At 48.4% G+C, this 24,215-nt stretch overlaps 1 protein-coding gene across 3 annotated transcripts in view; it reads right to left on the reverse strand.

Moving 5' to 3' along the window:
* Positions 1–285: 285 nt before the first annotated feature.
* PLXNA1 (plexin A1) overlaps positions 286–24,215 on the reverse strand; it is a 265,301-nt gene continuing 241,371 nt past the window's right edge. For all 3 annotated transcript variants that reach the window (XM_084633341.1, XM_084633342.1, XM_084633343.1), the window contains exons 24-32: positions 23,758–23,904; positions 22,274–22,433; positions 21,167–21,270; positions 20,185–20,281; positions 19,297–19,487; positions 17,121–17,290; positions 13,317–13,529; positions 7,493–7,643; positions 286–1,075 (exon numbers count right to left, since the gene is read on the reverse strand). In XM_084633341.1, coding sequence (XP_084489467.1) covers positions 980–1,075; positions 7,493–7,643; positions 13,317–13,529; positions 17,121–17,290; positions 19,297–19,487; positions 20,185–20,281; positions 21,167–21,270; positions 22,274–22,433; positions 23,758–23,904 — 1,329 coding nt within the window. In that variant the 3' untranslated portion in view covers positions 286–979. The remainder of the gene's footprint in view (positions 1,076–7,492; positions 7,644–13,316; positions 13,530–17,120; positions 17,291–19,296; positions 19,488–20,184; positions 20,282–21,166; positions 21,271–22,273; positions 22,434–23,757; positions 23,905–24,215) is intronic.

The following is a 24,215-nucleotide window of genomic DNA, read 5'->3' on the forward strand; positions in this document are numbered from 1 at the left end:
CACACCACTCTCCCGCCATGATTCACAGCACCGGCCGATCCCTGGGAAAAGGCCCCAAAGATCGTCTCCCCTCTCTGTTCTTCCTCCTCTTGGATTGTGACCTTCGGACACCACTTAAGCAGCATGTAAATTAGAGCTGTTTCAGCTAACAAAAAATTCTGTTTTGCTTTCTGCACTAAACAACATTCAAATCAAACATGGCACAGGACAAATTTTATGAAATACCCCAAGGTTATGGGACTTGTCTCCCACTCCCCGCCCACCCCCACCCTTCTCCTCCCAGGATCGGTTCTTTGAGTTATTTTTTAAAACCCCTTTTTTATGTTAGTTTGTTGCAAAATTTAGAACCTCCCTTCCCCTTGCCCTTTGTGTTATACTTTGTTTTAAATTAATTTTTTTTTGTTTCTCTCTTGTAAATTGTGCAAATATAGCAGTTAACACTAATGGCAGAAGGCCAGAGAGCTGGGGTGGGGAGGAGGGAGGGAGAGAGAGGGAGGGAGAGAGAGAGAGAAGGGGGAAGGGATGGGGCGAAGAGCTGGGAGGCAGGTGGGGAGGAAGGGGGAGCGAGTCAAGCACAGAAAAAACAAACGCCCCGCCCACCCTCCCTGCGCTAAAAACAACAACATCAGACATGTTGCCCTTGAAGTTAGTGCAGTCCCTGACCCTCCATCGCCAGATCGGGGACATCCCCCAGGTGGAGCAGCTGTGCCGGTGCGCTGCAAGCTCCCTGCAGTTCTTCTTGGCTCCTTTGCACTCCAGCCCACGCCATCCCTTTTGCAAGGTCTCTGGATATGTCTGATTGGATTGGATTTGATACGGTGGTACGTTTCCTTGTTCGGTTGTGTTAAGAATTTCGAGATGCGGCGGGCTCCGCGTGTTCATTTGGCTCTGGACCCAAAGTACTCTGCTGATGCCTCTTGCTGGCCCTCTCTCTTGTAGTATCCACTGCTAGAAAACTGTCAGGGCTGCCTTGGCCTTTTCAGCTGCTTAGGGCCATTGTGTCAATTGCCTGCTCCAGCTTACTCCTCAGCCGTTGCCTCCGGGCCTGTTCATCCTTCTCTAAAGCAGCTAAAATCTGGCAGGGGAGAAAAGAGAGGAGAAAGGATGAGCAAGGAAGGATGAGAAAAGGTGGTACTGTTATTTGCAACCTAGAAAGAGAAGGTGGGAAAGGAATTCAGGTCCACCAATGCCACCATGGCTTCCAGGAGGCAGCTGCCAGCCCCTCACTAACAGTCAAGGTAAAACACACTGCTGTGCTTGTTCCCGAGCTTTGCCTCGCCAGGAAGATAGGACCAATGATGGGAATTCAGAGAAAAGCAACAAAATCTGATCACAGGTGGGAGAGACTGACCTAGGGGGAGTTATTAAAATAGCTAAATAGGAGCTAAGCCAGTGGTTCTCGAGCAGGGGTCTTCCAGATGGTATATCAACTCATCTAGATATTTGCCTAGTTTTACAACAGGCTACATGAAAAGCATTAGCAAATCAGTACAAACTAAAATTTCTTACAGACAGTGACTCATTTATACTGCTCTATCTACTATATCAGGGTTTCTGAACCTGGGGGGGAGGTCATGATTTATTTTATAATTGTATCGTAGAAATGAGAAAGTCAGCCATTTGTCAGCAACAGTGTGCTGTGACACTTGTATTTTATGTCTGATTTTCTAAGCAAGTAGTTTTTAAGTGAGGTGAAACCTGGGGTACACAAGACAAACCAGCCTCCCGAAAGGGGTACAGAAGTCTAGGAAGGTTGAGAACCACTGGGCTAAGTGACCGCTATGGGGAAAAGCATATGAAAAAAGCATGGGAGGGGTCTAAAGCCCAAGATGAAGAGAAATTATTTAGCATGAGCTTATGACTAGGAGGAAATGAAGAAAAGGAAAATTCAGTCTTGAACATCAGGAAGAACTTCCGGAGAGTGAGATCCATCCCCCTGTGAAACAGCCTCCTAAGAGATGTGATGGAAGCCCGGTCCAAGGGGACGTGTCAAACTAGACTATACAAAACACTAAAAAATGTCTGTAGGGGCCAATTCTGGCTGTCGTCACATACCAGGGGCCATCAGGTGGTAACAACTCTGACCAAGATTTTCAAAAATAATTCGCAATTGTGGGTGCCTTAATTTGGGGGTGCCCAGTATAGGGCACCTTAGAAAGGCCTGATTTTAAGAGGGCAGGTGCACAGCGCATTTTGAAAATCAGATCCCTTTAAGGTGTCTCAACCAGATATCTACAATCACTAGTCATATCTGAAAATCTTGCCTTCTCTATGTGTCTATTTAAATCTCTGGGTTTTGGCTGATGTATTTGATTTTATTAATAAGGAGCTAGGGATAACATTATTGAGTTGGTGGTTGATTAGAAGACATGCTAGCCAACACAAACATCACTGATCTGTCTGTCTAGGGGATTGTTTTATTTAACTTCCCAATTCGATCAAATGAATAGAGCGTCTGTCTGTATGCAGCTGCCACAGAATAGAATTCCCAGCTATGCGATGAGGGGCCCCAAAAGGCTCGGGACCAGCTTCAATGATGCCATGTAAACCCAGAGCAACTCAGCTGAAGACATGGAGTAGCTCTGGATTTTCAGTGGTGTAACCAAGATCAGAATCTGGCCTTAGGGTATATCTACAGTACAGACACTATACTGGCCTAGCAATGCTAACATAGTACACAGACACAGGCAACACTGACAGAAGGAGTTTTGCTGTCACCATAGGAACAGCTCCCCAGTGAAGTTAGCTATGTTGATGGAAGCCCTCTTCCATTGACATGGCTGTGTCGACTCTGTGGTTTTTGTTGGTATAGGTGTGTTGGTCAGGAGTGTGGTTTACGCCAATGTAACTTTTCAGTGTAGACCAAGCCATCAAGTGCTCGTCTTAGTGTGAGACTGGTCAGGATTGATGTAGGCTGGCTCTCCAGTGGGTCAGCTGGACCAGTCTGACTGAGAACTGGCTCAGTCACCCACCCAAATCTCAAAGGGAACCAGTACCAAGCCCTGTATTGGTATTATTTGTGCTGCCACGGTCAGGATCAGGGCCTTGTTGTGCTGCGTGCAGTACAAACCTGTGGAAAGACACAGGGCCCGGCCCTGAGGAGCTTGCAATCTAACCTGGGAGCAGAAGTGAAGGCTGGCAGGATAGGCAGTGCCTCATCTATGTCCCCAGTGTTCTGCACAGGCCTCAGGTAAGGCGCAAACAAAACTTACAGGAGACAAGGGAACTGAGCCCTGGGGAAACAGTAGCACTGGGTGGGGTTTGCCCCCACACCACCTTCAGCTTCAGTAACCTTCAGGTAACATTTCACCTGCCTTTATTTTTCAGGTGCCTCTGCACGTGCAGGACCCAGCCAGGACAGGAGACAGGACTACTCTAACAAGGGCTATTGTTCTTCCGGTATTTCCAGGCTGCCATTAGCTAAGAAACACTGGAAACCTTTCAAAAGAGCCTGCTCTCCAAATGCTGACCCAGCAGCTCTGAGAGTGCAAGGAACAGCCATGCAGGTGGGTGCTTCCCCAAACTCACAGGCCTTTCACGGTTTCCCAGCTGCAAGCCCCCTGGCTAGAGAGAGTTTGTCTAACTGTGTTTCCGCCAATGACAACTCTTCGGAGGAGTGGAGACAAGGCACACGGCACCGTGGGAGCGACGCCCGGCAGACATTCGGGCATGCGGCCTCAACGAAGTCTGCCTCAGTCGATGGGAGGCCGCGCTGCTATGCAGGGGAAGTGCTCACAACATTGGGAACATCAGACATGGCATGTCTCCATTGGAATCTCATTTCTCTAAACAAGCTCGTGCTTTGGTGACCGATCAGAGGATGGGATGGGTACATTTCTTTGGTATTTACATAAACTGGGACATTACTAAAGGCACAGGGAGAGGCTGGGTGCTGAAGGCAAGAGTCGGCATGGCGAGGGAGGGGTAATGGACGCATAAAAGAGGGGTAATTGCCCATCTACCCAACACCCAGGAGTCCGAAGCGCTGAGTCCCAGCTGGCTAACGTTGTGCCACCTGACACAGAACAGCTGATTTAAAAACAAACCTGACAGAAATCTTGTCTCCCCAGGTAAGTTTGTCAGGAGAGCAAATTTTTTGCAATTAAATGTCAAGGCATCCGTCAAAGGGGATTTGATTAACCATTTCATTGGCTGCATAATTGGAAATAAACTGTTGTATAATTAACAGACTTACAAGGAGGCAGGCAAAAGTCCATCACAAACCCTACAGGTAACTCCTTAATAGGGAAATCAGCTCTCTTTGATTAAAAGTCACTGCAGCGCCCTGCAGGTTTCCAGCACTGAGCACACAGGACATGCTGTGGAGGATATGCTGCACCGGATGCTGGGAGAGTCAGGGTCTCAGCATGCATCTCAGTGCAGCGCGGGTGATGCCAGTCAGTCTGGCCTAATAGCCAGCCCTGGGCAGTGGCCTATAGCTGACTCTTCAGATAAGGATGAAATTACCCCTCCTGCAGTGGACCTAGCCAAGGGCTCAATCCTGTAAGAGCTGAATACTCGACTTCATGTGAATTGAGGGTGCTCAGTACCTGTCAGGCTCAGACCCTGGCTCAGATACTATAGCATGAGGAGAAAAATTCCTCCCCGAGATTCACGTACGTCCTGAGGGGATGTAGCCACAAAAGATACTGAGAGTCATTAAAGGCTCTTCCAGTGCTCTTCCAAATCTTGCCATGGTTCTTGGCTGCCCATTAATTTTGTTTAGTGATCTCTTGTTCCCGGATTATGGGACAGGGACTCCTGGGTTTTCACTGTGCTCTTTGGAATCTTTGTCCTTCGGAGGACATCCAACCTATCTAACATTCAAAACCAGAGCTGAAAGCATGTGGTACAAAGTGGGCATTTGTGGAAAGGATGTAACTTTCTATTTCCATCCTGATTCAAACTCTGGGTTTATTCATCCCATCAAGTCAAATCTTGAAGCTGGACTTTAGAAAGGGCTGCTTAGTTTCATGGCCACCAAGAGCAACATTTGTAGTTCTGCTCCATAAAGGTGCCAGCTGATCACTTGTGACACTCAGGAAGAAATTTCCCCTATGTGCATGTCACAAGTAGCCAAGTACACTACAAGGGTTTTATTTGCTTTCCTCTGAAACATCAGCTATAGGCCAAACCTGGAGGCAGAACACAAGACTTGATGGGCTCATAGTCATATCCAGTTGCATACTCAAACATCTCAATATACATGTCCCTTCTATTAACCAGACCAGCCTCTAGATGGCACCAACGCACGTTATACCCAACCACCCCAAAATATTCATCTGGCAGTCAAAAAACACACATCTTAAAGGCATTTGAATCAAAATTGGACAGGATCAGACAGAGAATATGAATCTGAGTCTAGTCCCCTGTACCCACCTCACCGCTGCCTCTCCTGATAAGAGAACAGTTTATCATTGAAGTCTTAGAGTGCTGAAAGATTCACAACCTGCCTTCTATTTATTTGATTATCTGCTATCTTGCTGTCCTTATGGAAAAACAACACAGCAAAAAGAAATCCATGCTTGTCACCTGATACATGCTTGTCACCTGATGTAAGGAGCCGGGACCAGTGATTATGAAGATGCAAGTACCCAAATGAAAATTAATTATGATTTTCATTCACAGCCAATGACAGCATATTACTGCACTGAACAACAGGAAAAATGATTCTTTCCCATTTCGCATCAAAGAGGGTGCAATCGGGCTGCATGTAATTGTGCTTAATGAATGAAAACAAACAAAGGGAACAGCTGCGATTTATTAATCCCATTACGAATAATAAAAGAAGTTCCTGAGAGCTGAGAACACACTAGTGGTGCTTTAAGAGTGGGCTATGGGGAACATTCAACAGATGCCAGACTGAAGTGAACTGGCAAGAACACAGGATGGCTACTCACCCTGCATCTTCAAAGAGCAGCTCGTTTATATCACCCCCGCCCTGCCCCGCCCTCCCTCCTCGACAACTCTCACACAGTGGCTGGCTTGTGGTTGATTTTTGAGGCCTAGGTGACTTTTGGTGCTGATGAAAGCCTGACTGCTGAGGAGCCAGGCACAGGGCTGGCCGGTATTATGAAATGCTTCCCCCCACACCTCTGCCAATTCATTTCAACCCAAACTGCTCCCTGCTCTGCCAATGTGTAACAGCTCTCACTTGCAGCAGATCCTGTCACCCCAAAACTGGGCTCTCCCTACACAGCTCTGCTACTGCTCCTAAACCTAACCTATAGCACCCCTTGTAATCCATTCTGCTCTGCCAGTGAACCTCTACCTTGTCCCGCAGCACTCTTGGCTACCTGTCTACTGATGGCCCTCACCTCTTCCTGGCTCTCTCATGGCTTAGACACGTCCCTGGTCTCTCTCAGGAGACAATGCAGCAGCTTGGGGCAAAGGCTTTTTATTATCTAAATAAACCACTACTCAAACACAAAAGTTTTCACTCTGCTTTATTGGGACAATAAAATCTATGTTATGTTTTTTATATATATACACGCACACAACAGTTATATATTTTATTGCTTTAATAAAGTATTGTAGAATGTGTTTGAATATTGCTTTATGAAGTTAATTTGTACAATTTACAACAGGTGGGTTTTTAACCACTCTTGTTAATATTCAAGAAGAGGCCTATTGGCATGGTCACCTCTTCCCTCCAAATGCCCCCCGGGACTGCAAGCAAGATCACTTGGGTACCTTCCTGGGTTCTACTGTGCTATGGGGTCATTTACAGCAGGTGGGGAAGAAGGCGGTGAGATGACCTGAGGCAGACCGGAGTTCAAATCCTGACTTCATTCACATGGGAAAGGAGTTGAGCAGTTTCCCATGCTACTTGCCAGAGGAAATATGGGTACAAAGCAATACCCTTATCAGAATATATGTTCAGGAAAGGCCCAGGACTAGAGGAGCTGCTGCAGGTTGGGATGGAGGGGTATCAGAAGAGCAGATTGGGGAGTGCCCATGACAAGAACAGCATGAAGAGCTTCTGGTCACCTCTATTGCAAATAGAATGGAATAGCAGGGTCAGAAGTGAAGGGAGAGCAGTCGGGGAAAACTTGAGCACCACCTCCTTTCACTGTGCCTGGCTCTGCTCACAGCTCTCAGCCCCTTCTGTCACTTGCACAAGCATCACATTCACCCAGGATGGGTGTGAATCCACATATGTGGAGGTTATGAAGTGTATTAGTGCCTGGTATCTTTCTATCGCTGGCTGGTAGTCAGTCACACACACACACACACACTAATGGGACAGGTAACTTTACAACACACAGGGCTACTTTACTATAAACTTTCACTGTGCAGGCTGCTATGATCCAGATGTGCTTCCAGAAGTGACATGAATCCAGCTACCAAAAGCGATCTTCCCCTCTCTGTATTTCCTGTGAGATAATTTTTCTGGGCAGCAAGAGGGGGAATGCAGAAACTGGGCGGGGGTGGGATGGGGGGCGGGGGGAGGCTTGCATGAAAACAAGATGCCCCACCCCCTTTGACTTACCTCATCCTTGTACTTGGTGATGTATGAGTAGATCTCGTGCAGCGCACTCATGCTGTTGAACTGGCTCAGATGTAACCGGGACTGCTCCGCCAGGTAAGCACTCATGTCCTGGTCACTGATTGCTGGCATTTTAGCAATATCTGCATAATATCTACAGCAGGTAGGAGAAACAGAATAGTGTGTCTGAAACAGGGAGAGGTAGAGAGGGGAAAGGGGCAGGCCTCCACGGGACTCCCTCTGAGAACACCCTGTGGGAACACTGAAATGTGACTAAAAGGAGCCTTTTGTTTCACAGTAATAATGGTGCTTTTCATCAACAGATCTCAAAGTGCTTTACAAAGGAGGTCAGTATCAGGATCCCCACTTTATAGCTGGGGTAACTGAGGCACAGAAAGGGGAAGGGATAAGTCACCCAACCATCAAGTGGCAGAGCAGGAATTAATTGAACCCAGGTCCCCTGGAGCCCATTCCAGTGCTCTGTCTAGTAGCCCACACTACCTCCCCCTTAAATTAACTTCTTGTTACACTGAAGCAGTTGGGATAGTTAAAGTCAGGTGTTCTCAACGATCCACCTGCCATCCTCAAATCACCCACGATTCCCTTCCATGACCTCCCAAACTACCCACTTTTGCCCTCATGACCCAATATCCGCAAATCCCTTCTGCTATTCCAGTCAAAAGCCCTGCCCCCAGTGCGGCCATATGTAACAATTTGTTGTTGCAGTGATTCTGTTTAAGTTTACTGTGTCACAGAAAGCCAAATACGGCATTTCACATTCAGTGTATACACTTGTGATAATTTCACATCCATATCTATACTGTACACATCCATACTGAACATTTAATGAATTGCACCTTCCTCGGTGATGTATATTCAGTAGCCCTTATTACTGCGGCTAGTTGTATTTGGAAAGGTTACTGCACAACAGAAAAGTCAGAAACCATTTGGGCTTTTATTGAAAACAGATTCTGCAGAAAACGTGAGAAACGTCAGAAAACAGCTTGATGAGCCACCATGGGGTCATGACCCTGAGGCTGAGAACCCTGCTTTACCAGAATCAGCAACAGAAAATGTGACTTCACCCTGACTAACGCTTCATGGCATCAGTACCCAGACAGCACTCACTGTTAGCCAGAAGTTTGATGGGGCAGGTAATCTAGCATTCCACTGAAGTGTTTTGACCATTGCTGGAGGAAGGATACTGGCCTAAATGTACCAGTGGACCAATGAGGTATCATAGGAGATGGACCAACGGCTTATGGACCAACGGTCTCACCCACTCCTAGATGGCCCACTGATCTGATTGGGTAGGGCAAGAGGGGGGCATATGGGACTAGATGGCTCATTGGTATGCTCAGCAAATTCAGGCAACCGTATAAATTGGGACCCAAGGGGATTCAAAGCCAGGCACCCAGACTAATGGCAGGTGCATTATCCCAGCATCATCTGATGTGCTTAGTCGTCTCCCGCATTCACATGTCATCCACAGGGGCAGGACGTTCTTGCACAAGCCATACAAGTATCTCCCGTGCTGCCCTCAATGGCAGGGGCTCCCAGTGCATGCAAGGGACGTACATCACTTCCTGAGGTAAAAGCAAGGCCTGGCTGGACTGAGGTGAGCTTTCCGGGTAGCAGCTCAGCAATTCCCAGAACAGAAACCTACCAGGCACTGTGCTCAGGATGGCTGCCGTTAAACATTTCCCACAGGCACATGTTAATATTTGTTTCCCTAAAGATATTTTGAAAAAATTTCAAGGCAAAATGATCAAATGTACGGTCTCCATTTTTGTGCGGGGAGAAAGTAAAGCTGCAAACTCTGAGGGCAGATTGAGGTCCCTTCAGCAATCAGGTTCTTAATACCTTCACAGGCTTCTCCTTCAAAACAGCGCTGTCCTCGACAATCAGGCCTCGCCACTCCCAATACCTGTAAATACTGAGTGCAAATCCCACCCAAACCTTGCTTTATCTCTCGTGACCCCAGAGAAATGAAACGCCAACGCAATTCAAAGTCAACATTCTGACACTGATTATTAGCATCATCATCATTAGCTGAATCCAATCTCACTGAGGTGGAACGATGCTGAGTCAGGCATTTGGGTGGGAGCAGATGGCAGCATAACACCTTCAGGAGATGAACATGAGCCCCATTCTATCCTATGGTACTGAGAGCAGCCAAGAGGTCATGTTAAGATGCTTATGCAGGGCAGTGCCCAGCAGGGGTTCCAGCTATACTTGGCACGGGGAGGCTGGAGGCTCTGCAGATTCCGACAGAGCTAGACAGTCTGACTCTTCACCCTTTAAGGAGCTGTGGAGAACAAAGATTTGAGCATAGACTTGCCAACTACAGCAGGCCCCAAGGGATGGATCCACTGTGCAGCTGAGGACATCAGATGTAGTTTCTCATCCGTTTCCACTCAGATTCTTTCTTACAGGATAGAAAACACCTTTCATCCACTTCAGGAACATGAGGGCAGAAAGACCAAGCCTTGAGCCTCACAGTTTCCAGCCATCTTCTAAATTAATGGCCACTGAAATCACACCAAGATCCTCCAGGGCATGCTGTAAGGTTGAGTTTGCCTGGGAACCCAGCTGCCTGGACCACGCTGTCTGAAATGCCCTTGATAGGAGGCAGGACTCTATGGCAGGTGAAGGCATGACGAGGGGCTCCCATGGCAGATGCTTGCATCCATGGCTGCAGTACAAGATCTCCAGCCAAAAGGAAGCAGAGAATCCTTTCTGGATCAAGACTTATGCAGGGAATGAGGGGCCACAATTATTTTTCAGTGAACATACTGACATCTCTAATGGACCGACATCCCATGGATTGCTAACGTTCCAGCTGGATGCCTACAAGCCGAGAGATCACAGCTTGCATAACAGTGACTCAGGATGCAGCCAGCCTGGAAGCAAAACTGAGTGTCTCTCTCTCCTCCCCCCCTTACTGTGTGCTCACCCTTTTAACTCTGTTTCTTCCCTGGAGTGGCCAACTGGCAAACTGCCCTTTTTTTGCCTGGTGCCTGGGTATCATGATGATGGACTTAACAGACAGATCTTCCATTGGGACTGCCAGGTTCAGTCAATCACCCTCCCTTCATTCAAACCCTTCCTTCTGCAAAGCTTTGCAAAGATAATCCTCCAAAGAAAGAAACTGCAGTTACACAACAAAGCCCCACCACAAATGACAGGTGGGAAATCCAACCTCTTAGCCCAGAGAGGATAACCTGCTCCCCACCGGGCAGCCCAGTTCTCTTCTTACCTGCTGTGGCCTGCTAACATTCTTCTTGTGTTTTCAGTCAAATTGAGGTTCTAAGATCCTCAGGGCAGGAACCTTGTCTTTCAATTTGCCTGCAAAGCGCCATGCATGCCCCTATGGAGTTATATAAATATTTAATGCGGAAAACCATTACATGAACATTATTTAGGAGGCAAAATCAAGCAGTCAAAAGTTAGTTAATGCCAGATTTATGGTTGCCCGTGCAATTTCAATTTAGCCCTTTGTGTGGCCATCCTGTGCACTGAATGATACAGGGGTCCTGTGGGGAAAACGGAACGTGGTCATGTAGTTAAAGACTGTATCATTATGCATACGCAGAAGAAGGCAGAATTAAGGTTGCACAGACAACTTTAAATCTGGCATTTCCTAACTTTTGAGTGTTTAGCTTTGCACCCTAAATAACTTTATGTATGTAATTTCCTAGGTTTTCTTTAAAAAAAATGAAGGTTAAAAAATCAATTATAATTGACTGTTACAACACCCAACCATACATCATAAGTAGGGCTTGAACCAGGAACTTTCAGCATTGCAGCACAGCCATCTACTACTTGAGTCACAGAACCTGCTACATCAGCTAATGACAGGAGAAGGCTATTATCCCAGAATGGGGGATGGGCTACTGGGCAAGGTGCTAGGCTGAAGGATAGTTGGCGGGATCCTGGCCTGGTTCTCCCCCCTAATCCCTGCTATCGCTGCTCTGGCAGCACCTGGGAATTCCCAGTGTAGTGGCAACAGCTGCTGCTGCTGCTGCTTGACAGTGGCACGGGCTCTGCCTTACAATTTTCGCATTCAATTATTATTTTAGAAGCCTTCCAAACTTTTCCTGAGGAGCAGACATGAGAGAAGAGAAATGGCAATTTTCAACACTTTGTATCTCAGCAAAACCTGAATAGATTTTCAGGAACAAAGAAAAGGCACTTCTCGAGCCCAAGGGCTTTCTCCTTGATGAATTTCAAAGGTCTGCTGCAAACAATGGAGGTTAGAGCTTTTGACAAGGATCACAAGAATCTCTTACAATAGAAAACGTTAGGCAATCTCAAAACAGACGTCACTACCAGCTCCCCTATAAACAATCATAAATGACTGACTCCAAATGGCAACACCAAAACAAGACACTAAGGGGCTCCATTAGCAGGCAGATGCCCTGGCCTCCTGAACTTTCCACTTCCTAGAAGACCACCTTCCAGCAGATAGATAGTGAGACTCTTCTGCCATCCACCTGTGAAGGATTCTCCAAAGAAAAATCACTGCATTAACCAAGCCCTCTTCAGTATGATGTCATATTTCTCTGTCATGCTTACAGATGCCTTTCCTGACTGTGACACCAGGATCGGCATCAGATACCGGACTGATGGCAAGCTTTTCAAGCTGCTGAGGCTACAGGCAAAGATGAAGGTACAGGAAGTGACTCTTCGTGACCTTCTGTTTGCTGATGACTGTTCCCTGAATGCCAAATCTCAGTCTGACATGTAGCAGAGTATGGACTATTTATCTTCAGCTTGTGACAATTTTGGTCTCACAATCAACATCAAGAAGACAAAAGTGATGTACCAACCTGCACCACGAAAGCCTTATGTAGAGCCTGCTATCACAGTAAATAGCCAAACCCTGCCGGCAGTGGACAAGTTCGCCTATCTTGGCAGTACACTCTCACATGCAGTTCACATCAACGATGAAACCAATGCCAGAATTGTCAAAGCAAGCATGGTCTTTGGCAGACTATGTGCAAATGTGTTGGAGCACAGAGGCATTAAGCAACAAACAAAACTGAAGGTCTACAAAGCCATCGTGTTGCCAAATTTGACGTATGCCTGCAAAACCTGGACGATGTACAGACACCATGTTATGAAGCTGTCAGAGGAAACTGATGAAAATAAGATGGCAAGACAAGGTTCCAGATACTGAGGTTCTCATACAGGAAGATATTCCAAGTATCCATCCTCTGTTGAAGAAGTCACAGGTGAGATGGGCAGACCATGTCACCAGAATGACAGATGAGTGACTGCCAAAGAAGATCTTTTATGGCGAGCTAAAGGAGGGAAAGCGTTCTCAGGGAGGCCAGAAGAAACGTTTCAAAGACTCCCTCAAGTTATCATTGGGGCGCTTCAACATTGACCCAGAGTTTTGGGAAGATCTCGATCAAGATCGTTCTACCTGGTGAAGCCTCATCCATACTGGAGCTGCAGCCTATGAGCAGAAGAGAACTACTAAGGCAGAGCAGAAGTGCCAGCAGTGTAAACCTCACAATAGCAGCATGTCCTCTGTTAATCAAGTAACCCATACTGGCATCTCTTGTTCAGTGTGCCATAGACAGTTCAAAGCTCAAATTGGCTTGATCAGCCACTCACGTGTTCACAGAAACCAAACCAATCAGTGATGTCATTGTCATCTTCGAACTCAAAGGATGAACAACAACCTAGAAGAATCACTGCATTAATCAAATCCTCTAACCATGCACAATGAGGACTATGAGGTCTGAAATCCCCCCATATGCATATTGCAGACATATTGTATATACAGCAAGGAGGAAGCAATGCTGACGTCACTCACCTTTCTACCCAGCTCTTATAGTTGGGGATGTCCTTGGCATACAGTAGTTTGTTGGAGGGAGAGTCTTTCCCTAGCTTGTGCTCAGAAGTTGAGCAGGAGTCCATGAATGTCTGTGCCACCACAGATAGGCAAGCATCAGTAATACTGTTCTTGTGAATGTCAAACACGAACTGGGGGTTCTTAATCACATTCACCCAAAAACGCAGAGGTAGACTGAGGAAAGAAAGAACAGAGATGGTCACTGCAGGAAACAAGCCCCCAGACAGGAGCTAGTGCAGACAGAGCCCCAACAGCTTCCTGAATTTTGCAGATTCAAGCCTGAATTTGGCAGAGTCTTCTCCCCCAACCCCACAAAAAGATAAGCAATTTGGGGAAAAAATTCATTCACCTATAGCCCTAATGGCACCCTGGATACCTGGGCTACCACACCCTCAGCCTTATCCTGAATATGGTCATTTCTATCCACTGGGCACAGTAAGAGAGAGGCCTCGGGGGAGGAACTTCTCGACCTTGTCAGCAATTTCAAAGAGGGCAGAGGTGATCGGGACTTGAGGATGCTTTGGGGACAATGCATCAGTTTGCTGTCAAATGACGATTGTAGGTGCTAGGAAAGATTCCCTAATCACTACAGCCTGCCTCTGTCTGATCCAGTAGCAATGCTGGTTAGGAAGAAATCAGCTCCTATCCTGCAGCTCCCACTTCACCGCACAGCTTTGGTCATAGACACTTCACCCCAGTGGGATCTGTGGGCACGGAACCAGGAATTTAAATGTCCTACCCCTCAGAAGAGCCCAGGTGTTACTGATCAGATGCAGCACCACACAAAGAGGACACAGCTATGATCATGTGCCTGTAACATGAGGATGTCCACCTGAAGTGTTGTATGTAAGACACAGGAGGTAACTGTCCCATTCTATTTGGCACCAGTGAGGCCTCAGCTGGAGCACTATGTCCAGTTTTGGGCAACACCCTTTACAAAAGATATGGACAAACTGGAGGGAGCAACAAAAATGATAAAAGGTTTAGAAAACCTGGACCTATGAGGAAAGATTAAAAAATTGGACTTGTTTAGTCTTGAGAAAAGATTGAGGGGGGACCTGAAAACACTCTTCAAAAATATGTTAAGGACTGTTATAAAGAGGATGAGGATCAATTGTTCTCCATGTCCACTGAACACAGGACAAGTAGTAATGGGCTTAATCTGCGGCAAGGGAGATTTAAGTTAGATATTAGACAAAATGTTCTAGCTATAAAGGTAATCAAGCTCTGAGGTAGACTTTCAAGGGAGGTTGTGGAATCCCTGTCACTGTAGGTTTTTAAGAAAGGGTTAGACAAAAACCTGTCAGGGATGGCCTAGGTATACTTGGCTTGCCTCAGCATAGGGGGCTGGACTTGATGACTAGAGCCCTGCAGATCTGTGGATATTCGCTTTACATCCATGGACCACGTTTGCGGATCGGATGCAGATACAAATTTTGTATCCATGCAGGGTTCTATTGATGACCTCACAAGGTCCCTTCCAGCCCTACATTTCTGTGATTCTAAGATGGGGCCGAGCATCTTAGAGGTCTAGCATCATGTGGACTCAACTTTAGTATTCCTCATAGGCCAAGCCACACAGGAGAGGAGGAAGCCAATGACCCCAGGCGCTGATGGTTCCTAGGTACTCCCCTCCTGGAGTCTACGCATGTAGGCATTCGTTCTACTTTAGGGGTTTTCCCCTCCCTTGGGTTATTGTAGCTATCTGGGGCATGGGTGCTGGTGGAGGACAATCTACAAACCTCATGTACGCAGGGCCTAGGGAGGGTGTCCCTGGAATTTACATCAGTGAATGATGTTTTTAATGCATTCCAACACAGATTTCCTATCCTTCTGAAGAACTACAACACTGCACGGGCTCCTAAAGATTTTGTATGGCATACGGGTCTGGGAGAGACTTTGCTTTGGAATAGTTCCCTGCTAGCCCACTGCCACAATGGGGTCTCCAAGGATCTTAAAGGAAGGCCATCACAGTATTCTTCCTCTCTTTCCTGTCCAACCACCACCTCCCAAGTGAGTTGTCTCCGTTCCAAGTCCTCTGGGTGTCCTTTCCCTCCCCTTTCCTCACACACACTCATAACCCCAAATCCCACCTTATCAGAAAACCAAAGCGTCCACAGCCCATTGATCAAAACCTCAGGAGTCCCGTTTAACCCCTCTGAACACTGCTACTGCCTTAGCTCCTAGGACCGGCTCAGCTGTCCGCTCCTATTCCATGGGAGTGCGTTCCATTCCCATTGAACAGCCCTTGCTTATGCCCAGACCCTATGGCTTATGCCAAATTATGCAAAATCTCCTTCCCCACTTGGCTGATCCTTTCTAAAACCTCTCGCAGAACTTTACAGAGGCCCCAGACAGGCTCATGTGGGAGGAAAATTGTTGGACTCTTTAAGGGACTCACTCAGGCATTTATTATCAGAGGAAAATGTAGGCTACATCAGATATTGAGATAGCAAATCTATGAATCAGATAGGCTCACAGCACGAGAGGGGAATCCTGGCTAGTGATAGACCAAGTGCTTGCTCACAGCACATATATGTGCCCCTCTTCTATCCTTATACCCAGCCTCCTCTCAGTAGCATCTAACTCTCATTTGAAGGTCCTCAGAGATCAATCCCTGGAATAAAGCTCCTCAGAACCCCTCTAAGCTTCCCTGTGTCATCAACAATACTTCTGTCTAAGATGCCAAATGCTGGGCTCCCCGGGACTCTTATAATGAGGGTGCTGGATGCACATACATATTTCAATCCGTGAAGGGAGCGGCCTCAAGAAAATCAGCTCCACACATCGAATTAGCACCCAGAGATAAGCGTGAACATTAGTATGCAGGAGCCCGCATCCCAGGCCCTGTGGAACTGGGCTCCCCCCACCACCAACTCCTTCCTTCCTTTAATATAGAAAGCAGAGTTATAAATCAGTTCCGAGCGTTTCCGCACTCTCATATCTCCATTTAAAAATGTTTCTTTTCCTGCCCTGCTAATTGCCGACAGTTACTGAACTATACAAAAGCAATTTGGCTGCCATTTAACAAATGCCAGACATGGGAACGTATGTACTCGTTGCCAGTAGCGGCAAGGAGATCAGAGAGATGAAATCAGTGAGGCAGCAGAAAAGAAGAATGCCGGGCGAGGGGGGAGTTGTGGAGAAGCAAAGCCTATACAAAGCAGAGAGCTAGCCCCATCACATTGCTCACGGAGATCTCATCAACACCTGCCCCCCTTTTCTGGAAGTGATTAGCAAGCCTGATGGGTTGGCTCTTCAGGCTAGGCTAGGGAGGATGCATGTGTGGTATTACACTACCTTCATTACGACATGCGTGGCTATGTGGCAGGCTGGGGTGCATATCACAAACACGGTTAGGATGGGTGGCACGAAAACATAGCCTGGGGTTTGCAAAGGCGCCGAGGGAGTTAGGGGCCCACGTCCCATGAATCTCCAGGTGAGCTGGGCATTTAACTACACAGCCCAGCCATAGTTCAATCACGGAGCACCCAGTACTTCAGGATACGACATTTATGGGAAGGGTGGCATGGCTGGGACTACTTGTTATAGCAGAACGTGCCTGGGGCTCACCCACCCCAAGAAATACTGGTATACAAGTAGGCTTAGGTGTCCTGTGTTTCCAGCTGACCCAGGTCACTTTTAGTGTTAATCTGCCCTGGCTGAGGTTGGCATAACCAAATTTCACCTCAGAAGCTTGGAGATGTTCATTAGCTGGGATAGTACAAATGGGAACGCGGACACCCCTCCCACCCGCCCAATTACCAGTTACTCTTCCAGGTGTGCCGGACGTCATAATCGTTGATCTGATGTTTGTCGGCTTGTTCGTCCAGAAAGTCGAACATGTACTTGATGGCCAGGGGCAGGGCGCTCCCGCGGTGTGCCGTGCTGAAGATGGTCTCAAACAGGTCATCTACGAACTTCTGCAAGGTGCCCTGGAGATGAGAAAGGGAGAGTGGCTGCTAAGTACTGCCCAGAAAGTCACGCACTGGAAGAAAGGAGAAAGCAATGGGGCTAACGATCAATTTCAGATCTTAACCTGACTGCTACCAACAGTAATGGGCCATCATCTGAGATGGGGCTGGCGGGAGGAGGGCCGAAGCCAAAGGAGGTACCAAGGAAATCAGTGGAACCACACTGGTCCTTAATGGGGAGAATACACTGTGGTGACAAGAAGATCTCACAAGCCTGCGTCAGAAATTCTGGGGTGTCGTCTGGCATCATAACTCAAGCCACTACATGTCCACCCCAAAAGATAAATATATTGTGCTGCTTTACAACATAGCATAGTCCCTCCTTCATGGTCACTGCCCTGTCTGAATAATGAGGGAAACCCATTCGCATTATTCATTTTTCTATGGCGCTGTATTGTTTGGTTAGTGGATTCCAAAGATAGATGTGGTTGTGACTTTTAACCCCTGGTGAGCGGAACTCAACTTGGAAACCCAACTGAAAGGAACTACTTGGAATTAACTAATCAAATGAAAAATACCATATAGACCAAGTGACTCCCATTATGGTATCTGAGTCCTTCACCAACATTAATGAATCTACCCTGAGCTCCCGTACGAGCTGGGGAAGTATTATCCCCACTATACAGATGGGGAACACAGACACATAAGTGCTAAGTGAACCTGGATCTCCTGATTCAGTGCCGTAGCCACGAGCCCACCCTTCCTCTCTAGGTCAGTCTCAGACATACAGCAGCTGCTGTGCTACAGAAGGTTTGGAGCATGCCCAAGTAAGAGGAACTTGCCCTGATGCCAAATGTATGAAGTACATCATCATTATTTCTTCACTAAGCACCTCAAAAGTGTGCTAGGCACTATACAAAGAAACAAGACATGGTCCCTGCCCCTGAGACATTACAGTCTAATGTCTCTGATTTGCTGCCAAAAGCACCAGGTCCATCCCAGATAGAATGCACCGGCTGTGTTATTGACTACATTAGCTCTGCAAGGGCAGAACATATTCGATTTGCTTCTGAATATTCCAGGTTTGTTCTACCATGCCACTGATCTCCACCAGAGCTGGAAATATAACAGCAGTGCAGGTCACCAGCAGTGAAGGAGTTAAAGTCCACAGCAGATTGCTACAGTTGGTTTGGAGGAGAAGGAATACCTTATAGCATGTGTATCTCAGCTCCTGCAATTAACAGGAGTCCCTCCCCTCAAAGCACAGCAGTAGGATTTTGTCTGCCTCTCCTATTGACCGTACACGTGGCAACGGCAGAATTTAGGGCATTTGTGTCCTAAGCTATCCCAGCCCCTCTTTTGCAAATGCAAAGCACTGGTAAAATGATAACATCTCTCACAACCTGAACGAAGAGCACTGGGGAAATCAGTGTTTGCAGCAACCAGTGGATGGGCGGAAGCTTTGCTTCTTCAATAGCCTTGCTGCAAAACTGGGCTTTGCAACTATTTTCTTAGCCAGATGTAATGGGTACTGCAAGTGCTTGGTTCGGTGAGGAGACAGCAGGAATGAGGGTTGAGCCCCACTGTGGAGCTTGGCACTGGTGGGGGCTGAGTCTGGAGATAGCAGGGCAGGGTTATCCGGTGGACTATGGAGACAACAGGGAAGGGGCAGAGCCACCTGGTGGAACTCAAAGGCAACAGGACAGATGGGGCACATTTTGAACCGTGCTGGACGCAGCCGTAACAGTGGGAGGTACAAACCTCTGGGGCCAAGCTGCTGGGAGATCCAGGGGGAGGGTCACAGTAGCTCCATGAACCTAATTCCAGACTGCTCCTTGCCCATAGGAGACATTAAAGGCATCTAGCCAGAATTATCTATATTTGACCTGTACTGTAACCAGGCAAGGAAGCTGGCTGGCTGGCACAATCAAGGGGATCCCAGGAATGGTTCTTAGTCAGCACCCTCATCTCCCACCTCCCCTCCCGCTTTGAATGCAACCAGGCAGCCTTGCTTCCCAGTGCTGTACCTTGGTGGCCAACAGACGGGTCAGATAGATCTCAGACACCATCTTGCTGCCCCGGTCTCCCTCCCGCTGGTCCATGTGGTCATGATTCTTCACTAGGTGCCAAAGTTTGGTGCCACTCTCCAGGTCCGGTGTGATCATGGGGGTCCGTGAACGTAGACTGTCGGGGCTGCTGGCTGTCCGGAGCATGCTCTCTGTGGGAAAATCAAACGCAATGGGAACTTCCCTCCTGACTGAAACCCTAATCCTTGTCCGCTTCCCCTCTACCTCCCTTCCCTTCTCCTGCAGACAGGTGTCTACAGCACAACCACACCCACACTCTGGCCTCTTGCTTTAGTCTGAGCAGACTAAAAGGTCCCTTCCAGCCATGGCGGAGGCACACTGGCAGGACAGTGCAAGCAAAGTTGCTCTGTGGCTCCTTGTACTGTACCTGTTCTGGGGTGCACAAAGGACTTCAGGCTACAAGCTCCCAATGCAGCACCTCTTGTGCACCCGAAATTCACGTACACAAAACTTCCTTGGCTCGGACGTCCCTGTGCCTATTTGAGTTTGCAACCTGTGTTTTTGCTGGCTAGGAAGGGAGATCCCTTAGCAGCTCTCCCTGTTTGCCCTGGATGTACATTTCCCCTGTGTACCGCGTTGCACCAATAAAGGAGATGGGCATGTGGTTACCGGAAGCTGTGCTCACAGTCTGGATGGAGCCCAGAGCGAAGGAGACGGCACAAGTGAGCTGGGAGGTTTGGTGACGCTTGTTTCAATACATCATGCATTCTGTAGTCTGCCTCCTTTTCTGTTCTGTGCTTTGTGTACACACCCTTGTCCCTGGCCCGTTCAGAAGGGCTGTTCCCGTGGGCTCCAGAGAGCAGCCTGTGGGATTTCCCCCACACTCACCGTATCTGCTGAGTGACTTGGTGAAGGTGGAAGAGTTGGAGATGTTGTACGCCGAGTTCTGCTTGGGCACCAGTGCCACAGAGGAGCCATCAGTCACCTAAAGGCAGAGCAGAGTGACCAGAATGTGACTCACGGAGATGCACAGAGAGGTTCTGCACAGCAAGGGGAATGCCACTGCAGCAGTGAGAAACCAGTAGCTTTTGGGGTCCACTAATGACACAGGAAACTCTGCGCCCCTTCCCCCTGCACTGCACCTCTAGAGCACCAATCACCAGCTAATGCAAATCAGAACCACCGTTCTCCACCGACTCCATACAACAGAGCCTCCGGAGGTAGCAAGATCTTGAACCAATGGGAATCCCAACAGCTGCCTTGAAATTCAGATTAGATAATAGGGGTCCCTGATCTGGCCCTTCACTGACCCTTGGGAAAGGAAAGGGTTCCCCAACGCCATGATGCAGCCCTGAAACAATCTCCTATCCTGTTACACACACCCACACACAGTGAAGGCCTACACACACACACAGACACACACAGAAGGCCTACACACACACACACACACTGAAGGCCTCCAGTTGCAGTCTCATCCCTCCATCTGGGAAACACTAAACGAGATGCTCATCAGAACCAATGGATACTGTTCCTTCACTCGCCGGTGGGTTTGCTGGGCAGGGAGATGAGCAGCTTCATCTCCACTCTGTGAGGCTCACAGGTGTTGCCCGCCATCCCCAGACATCGAAACACTGGGCAGTGAACCTAAGTCTCCAGATGCCCAGCCCACAGCAGTGGCCATTAGGCCCCCTGGCCTGGTCTCCCTGCAGCACTAGAAGTGAGGGACATGGACTGGCAGCCAAACCCAGTTCCCACAACATGCTAGGGAAGAAAATTAAACCTCCAGGTACCCAGGCTAGGCCAAGTTCCTTGACAGCTGGCAACTGCCCACTGCCCTACCCCAGTGGTTTACCCCCGTGGGCGACCTGACCTGGTAGTGGGCGAGGGTGTTGAGCCTTTTCCAGTCATTGTCTATCTTTGTGGTCACGTCTTCATCCTGCAGAATGATTCGGGCCATCCTGCCCTGCCGCCACTCTGCACCGATGAAAGAGAAAGGCAGGGAGTTAGTGGCACTCTAGATGGGACACAAAACGAATGGGAGGGGAAGAGGGAGAGAGAAGGAGCAAGGCCTGCTGAGCCCTGGCACAAACAGGTAGGAAGCTGCTCCCTCTACAGAGTATCTAATGCACTGGGCATGACGTGGGGTAAAAGCCATTTCTAAGCACCCAAGTGAAGAGACCGGGCATCAGTTTGGGCCTGGCATCACTGAGCTAACTTTACTCCTCTGTTCTCCATGCTCCTGCCCCTCGCTGGGAATGGGATGGGTCATCATTTCTGGTCTCCTCTGCTCTAGTCTCAACCCACTGCCAGGAATGCTCATCACAAACCAACCCAGAGATGTCTCCAACCCACTGTCCTCCAGTTCTTACAATGCACAGTTTTATTCCCCAGGTTCCTCCCATCTTTGTCGTCACCGTGAGGATTCCTCCGTAGTTTGCAGCTGTTGCTTTGAGGTCAAAGCCACTAGCACCAGAACCCCAGCCAAGGTGGACTGAATGGTTCCTCCCCTGCTTTGAAGCTTCAGTCAATGCTCCTTTCAAACCATTCCCCAGTGTCGCTGTTGGGAGATGTGTGGCTCTCCCATCCTCTCAGAGGGCCAAAACCATAATCTCTACACTGCCTGTCCTGGGCAGCCCGGAGGGTAGGAGTCCAGGCCTGGGAATTGCAGTCAGTGTGGAGCATTTAACACCAAGCTGTTCCCATCATACACACTGCTGTGTGTACCCTGCATACTGAACAGCTAGCCCGTAGCTACTGGATACATTCTCTATGGTATGCAGTGGTGGATTAAGACAGGATCAGATGCAATGGCCCCTCTGGGTCACGTGTTCTACAGGACACCTACATTGGGTGCTCTGCCTCCACCTTCTCTGGAAACAGACTAGCTTGAAGCCCCTCACATTAGGCTCTTCTAGTCAACATTGATTCTCCATCTGTCCTAGCCATATGGCAAATGCCTCTTGTCTCTTAATCTCACCCAGGTCCATGTCTCCTGCCTTGGGTCTCTGGGAGTAGGGAACGCCCTTGTAGACGGCATCTAGCAGCTTCTCCTTCACCTGTGTGATGGTGTCGCAATTCAGAACCTTGACAGGAATCTCGGGGGCATTCTCATTCTCAGGGTTCACGCAGTTCAGTGTCTGTACAACACAGAGAAGCAGAGAGACTTGTGTGATGGGACGCATCTCACCTTCGGCCAGGAACATGTAGCCAGGGACACAGGTGTCACAGCTGTCTACTGGCTGTGCCTCCACATCCAGGGGCATTTAGTTTTGAGGAGTGGCAGCTCTGAAGCATTCCCCTGACCCCCAAACTGAATATAATTAACCCCCTCACTCCAGGAAGGCAGAGAGATATCAATAAGGGGATCCCAGCAGCCAGTAAACTAGAACAAACCTGTAAAACTATGCAATTCTGAGCCACACCCATGCCTGGACATATTCCAGAGAACGTGGAGTAGGAGAAGTCCCTATCCCCACCTTCTGGAGAGCATAACATGGGACAATCAGCAGTGCCAACTTCACAGATGTCTTGTTGGGACAAAGCAATAGATGGTGCTTCAGGGAGACTATTCCTACATAGTCTTAGGCCTGGCATACATTGCAAAATTAGGTTGGATTAACTAAATCGGGCAAGGGTGTGAAAAATCCAAGCTCCTGAGTGGGGAGATGGATTTCCTATGCCAATGGGAGAACCCCTCCTGTCTACACTGAAGCGCTACAGTGGCCCGGGTGTGCCACTATAGCGTTTTAAATGTAGACAGGCCCTTAGCTCTGAAAGGTAAAAGCTCAATTCATGTTCTGTGGATAATAGGCAATAGAAGGGTAACCAACCCCCCGCCCCCACGCTTCCAAAGCAATCCAAGTGAAGATAAGCAAGGAGGAGTCAGCACTGGGTTTAGTCATGGGAAGGGTTTTATTGAATCACCCAGAGGGGGTTGGACAGACAAGGCAATCAAGGTGGGTGGGGTGGGAGAAGGTGAGAACTAGTACCTAATTCCAGGCTCTGGAAAGTAGGAAGAAGATATATAATACCCGCAGCTATCTCTGCCCTTTGCACAGACACCATCACCCTACCCCAGAAAACCCATCGGCTGATTGGTCCAAGCCCCTGCCCACAACGGGCTACGCTCAGTAGCATCTCCTTCCCCCTCCATCTCTGTCAGAGCCCCAGGGTGTGTTGGTGCACTGTATACATCCGTCCAAGAGGGGGACTGACGTGTTTTAAGCTCTCCCAGGTCTGCTGTGATGGCGAGCCTTGTCATGCCACACCCACCCTCCCCAGGACACGTGAGGAACAACACGGTCAGGGTAAGAAGCATGACCAGGGATGCTAGAAAGAGAAAAATGAAACATAAACTGCTCTCTGCAAAGTACCTTGGGCGCCTTAAAGACCTCATTAAATAGCTGAACCTAGGGGTCCTGGCAAGAACCAGTCCTGGGCGAGGCTCCTGCTTGCACTAACCAGCATTTTGTAGTCAATCTGCTGCCGGATCAGCTTGTCTTCGCTCAGTGAGTAGCGGGCCTCTCCGGTGATGGCGTCAATCGGTCCCTTCTCCATCTGCTGTTTGATGGCACAGTACAGCATAAAGAGAGGCTCTCCAGCACACTCCTGTGGGGTAAAGGGAGGGGGGAAGAGCGAGAGGTGAGAGGGCATCAGACACCAACCCTAACCCTTCAAGGAAGCCCTCATCTACTGCAAGGAGAAGCAGAATGAAGGAGTCTGCCGTGTCCTCTCAGGATCAATCACCAGTGTGTGGCCTTATAAATACTGTCCCCAGCACTTGCCAAGATAGTCCCAGGCCACCTTTCTGCAGCTCTGTTACCAATAGCAAAACGTGTTATGTTGCAAAATGCTTTGGGGAGCATCAGCTATAAAACATTGCCTTAGGTATGCACAAAAATGACCCATGCTGTGATCTC

The sequence above is a fragment of the Lepidochelys olivacea genome, assembly GCF_965140295.1.
Source record: "Lepidochelys olivacea isolate rLepOli2 genome assembly, chromosome: 7".
Taxonomy (NCBI): Eukaryota; Metazoa; Chordata; order Testudines; family Cheloniidae; genus Lepidochelys; species Lepidochelys olivacea.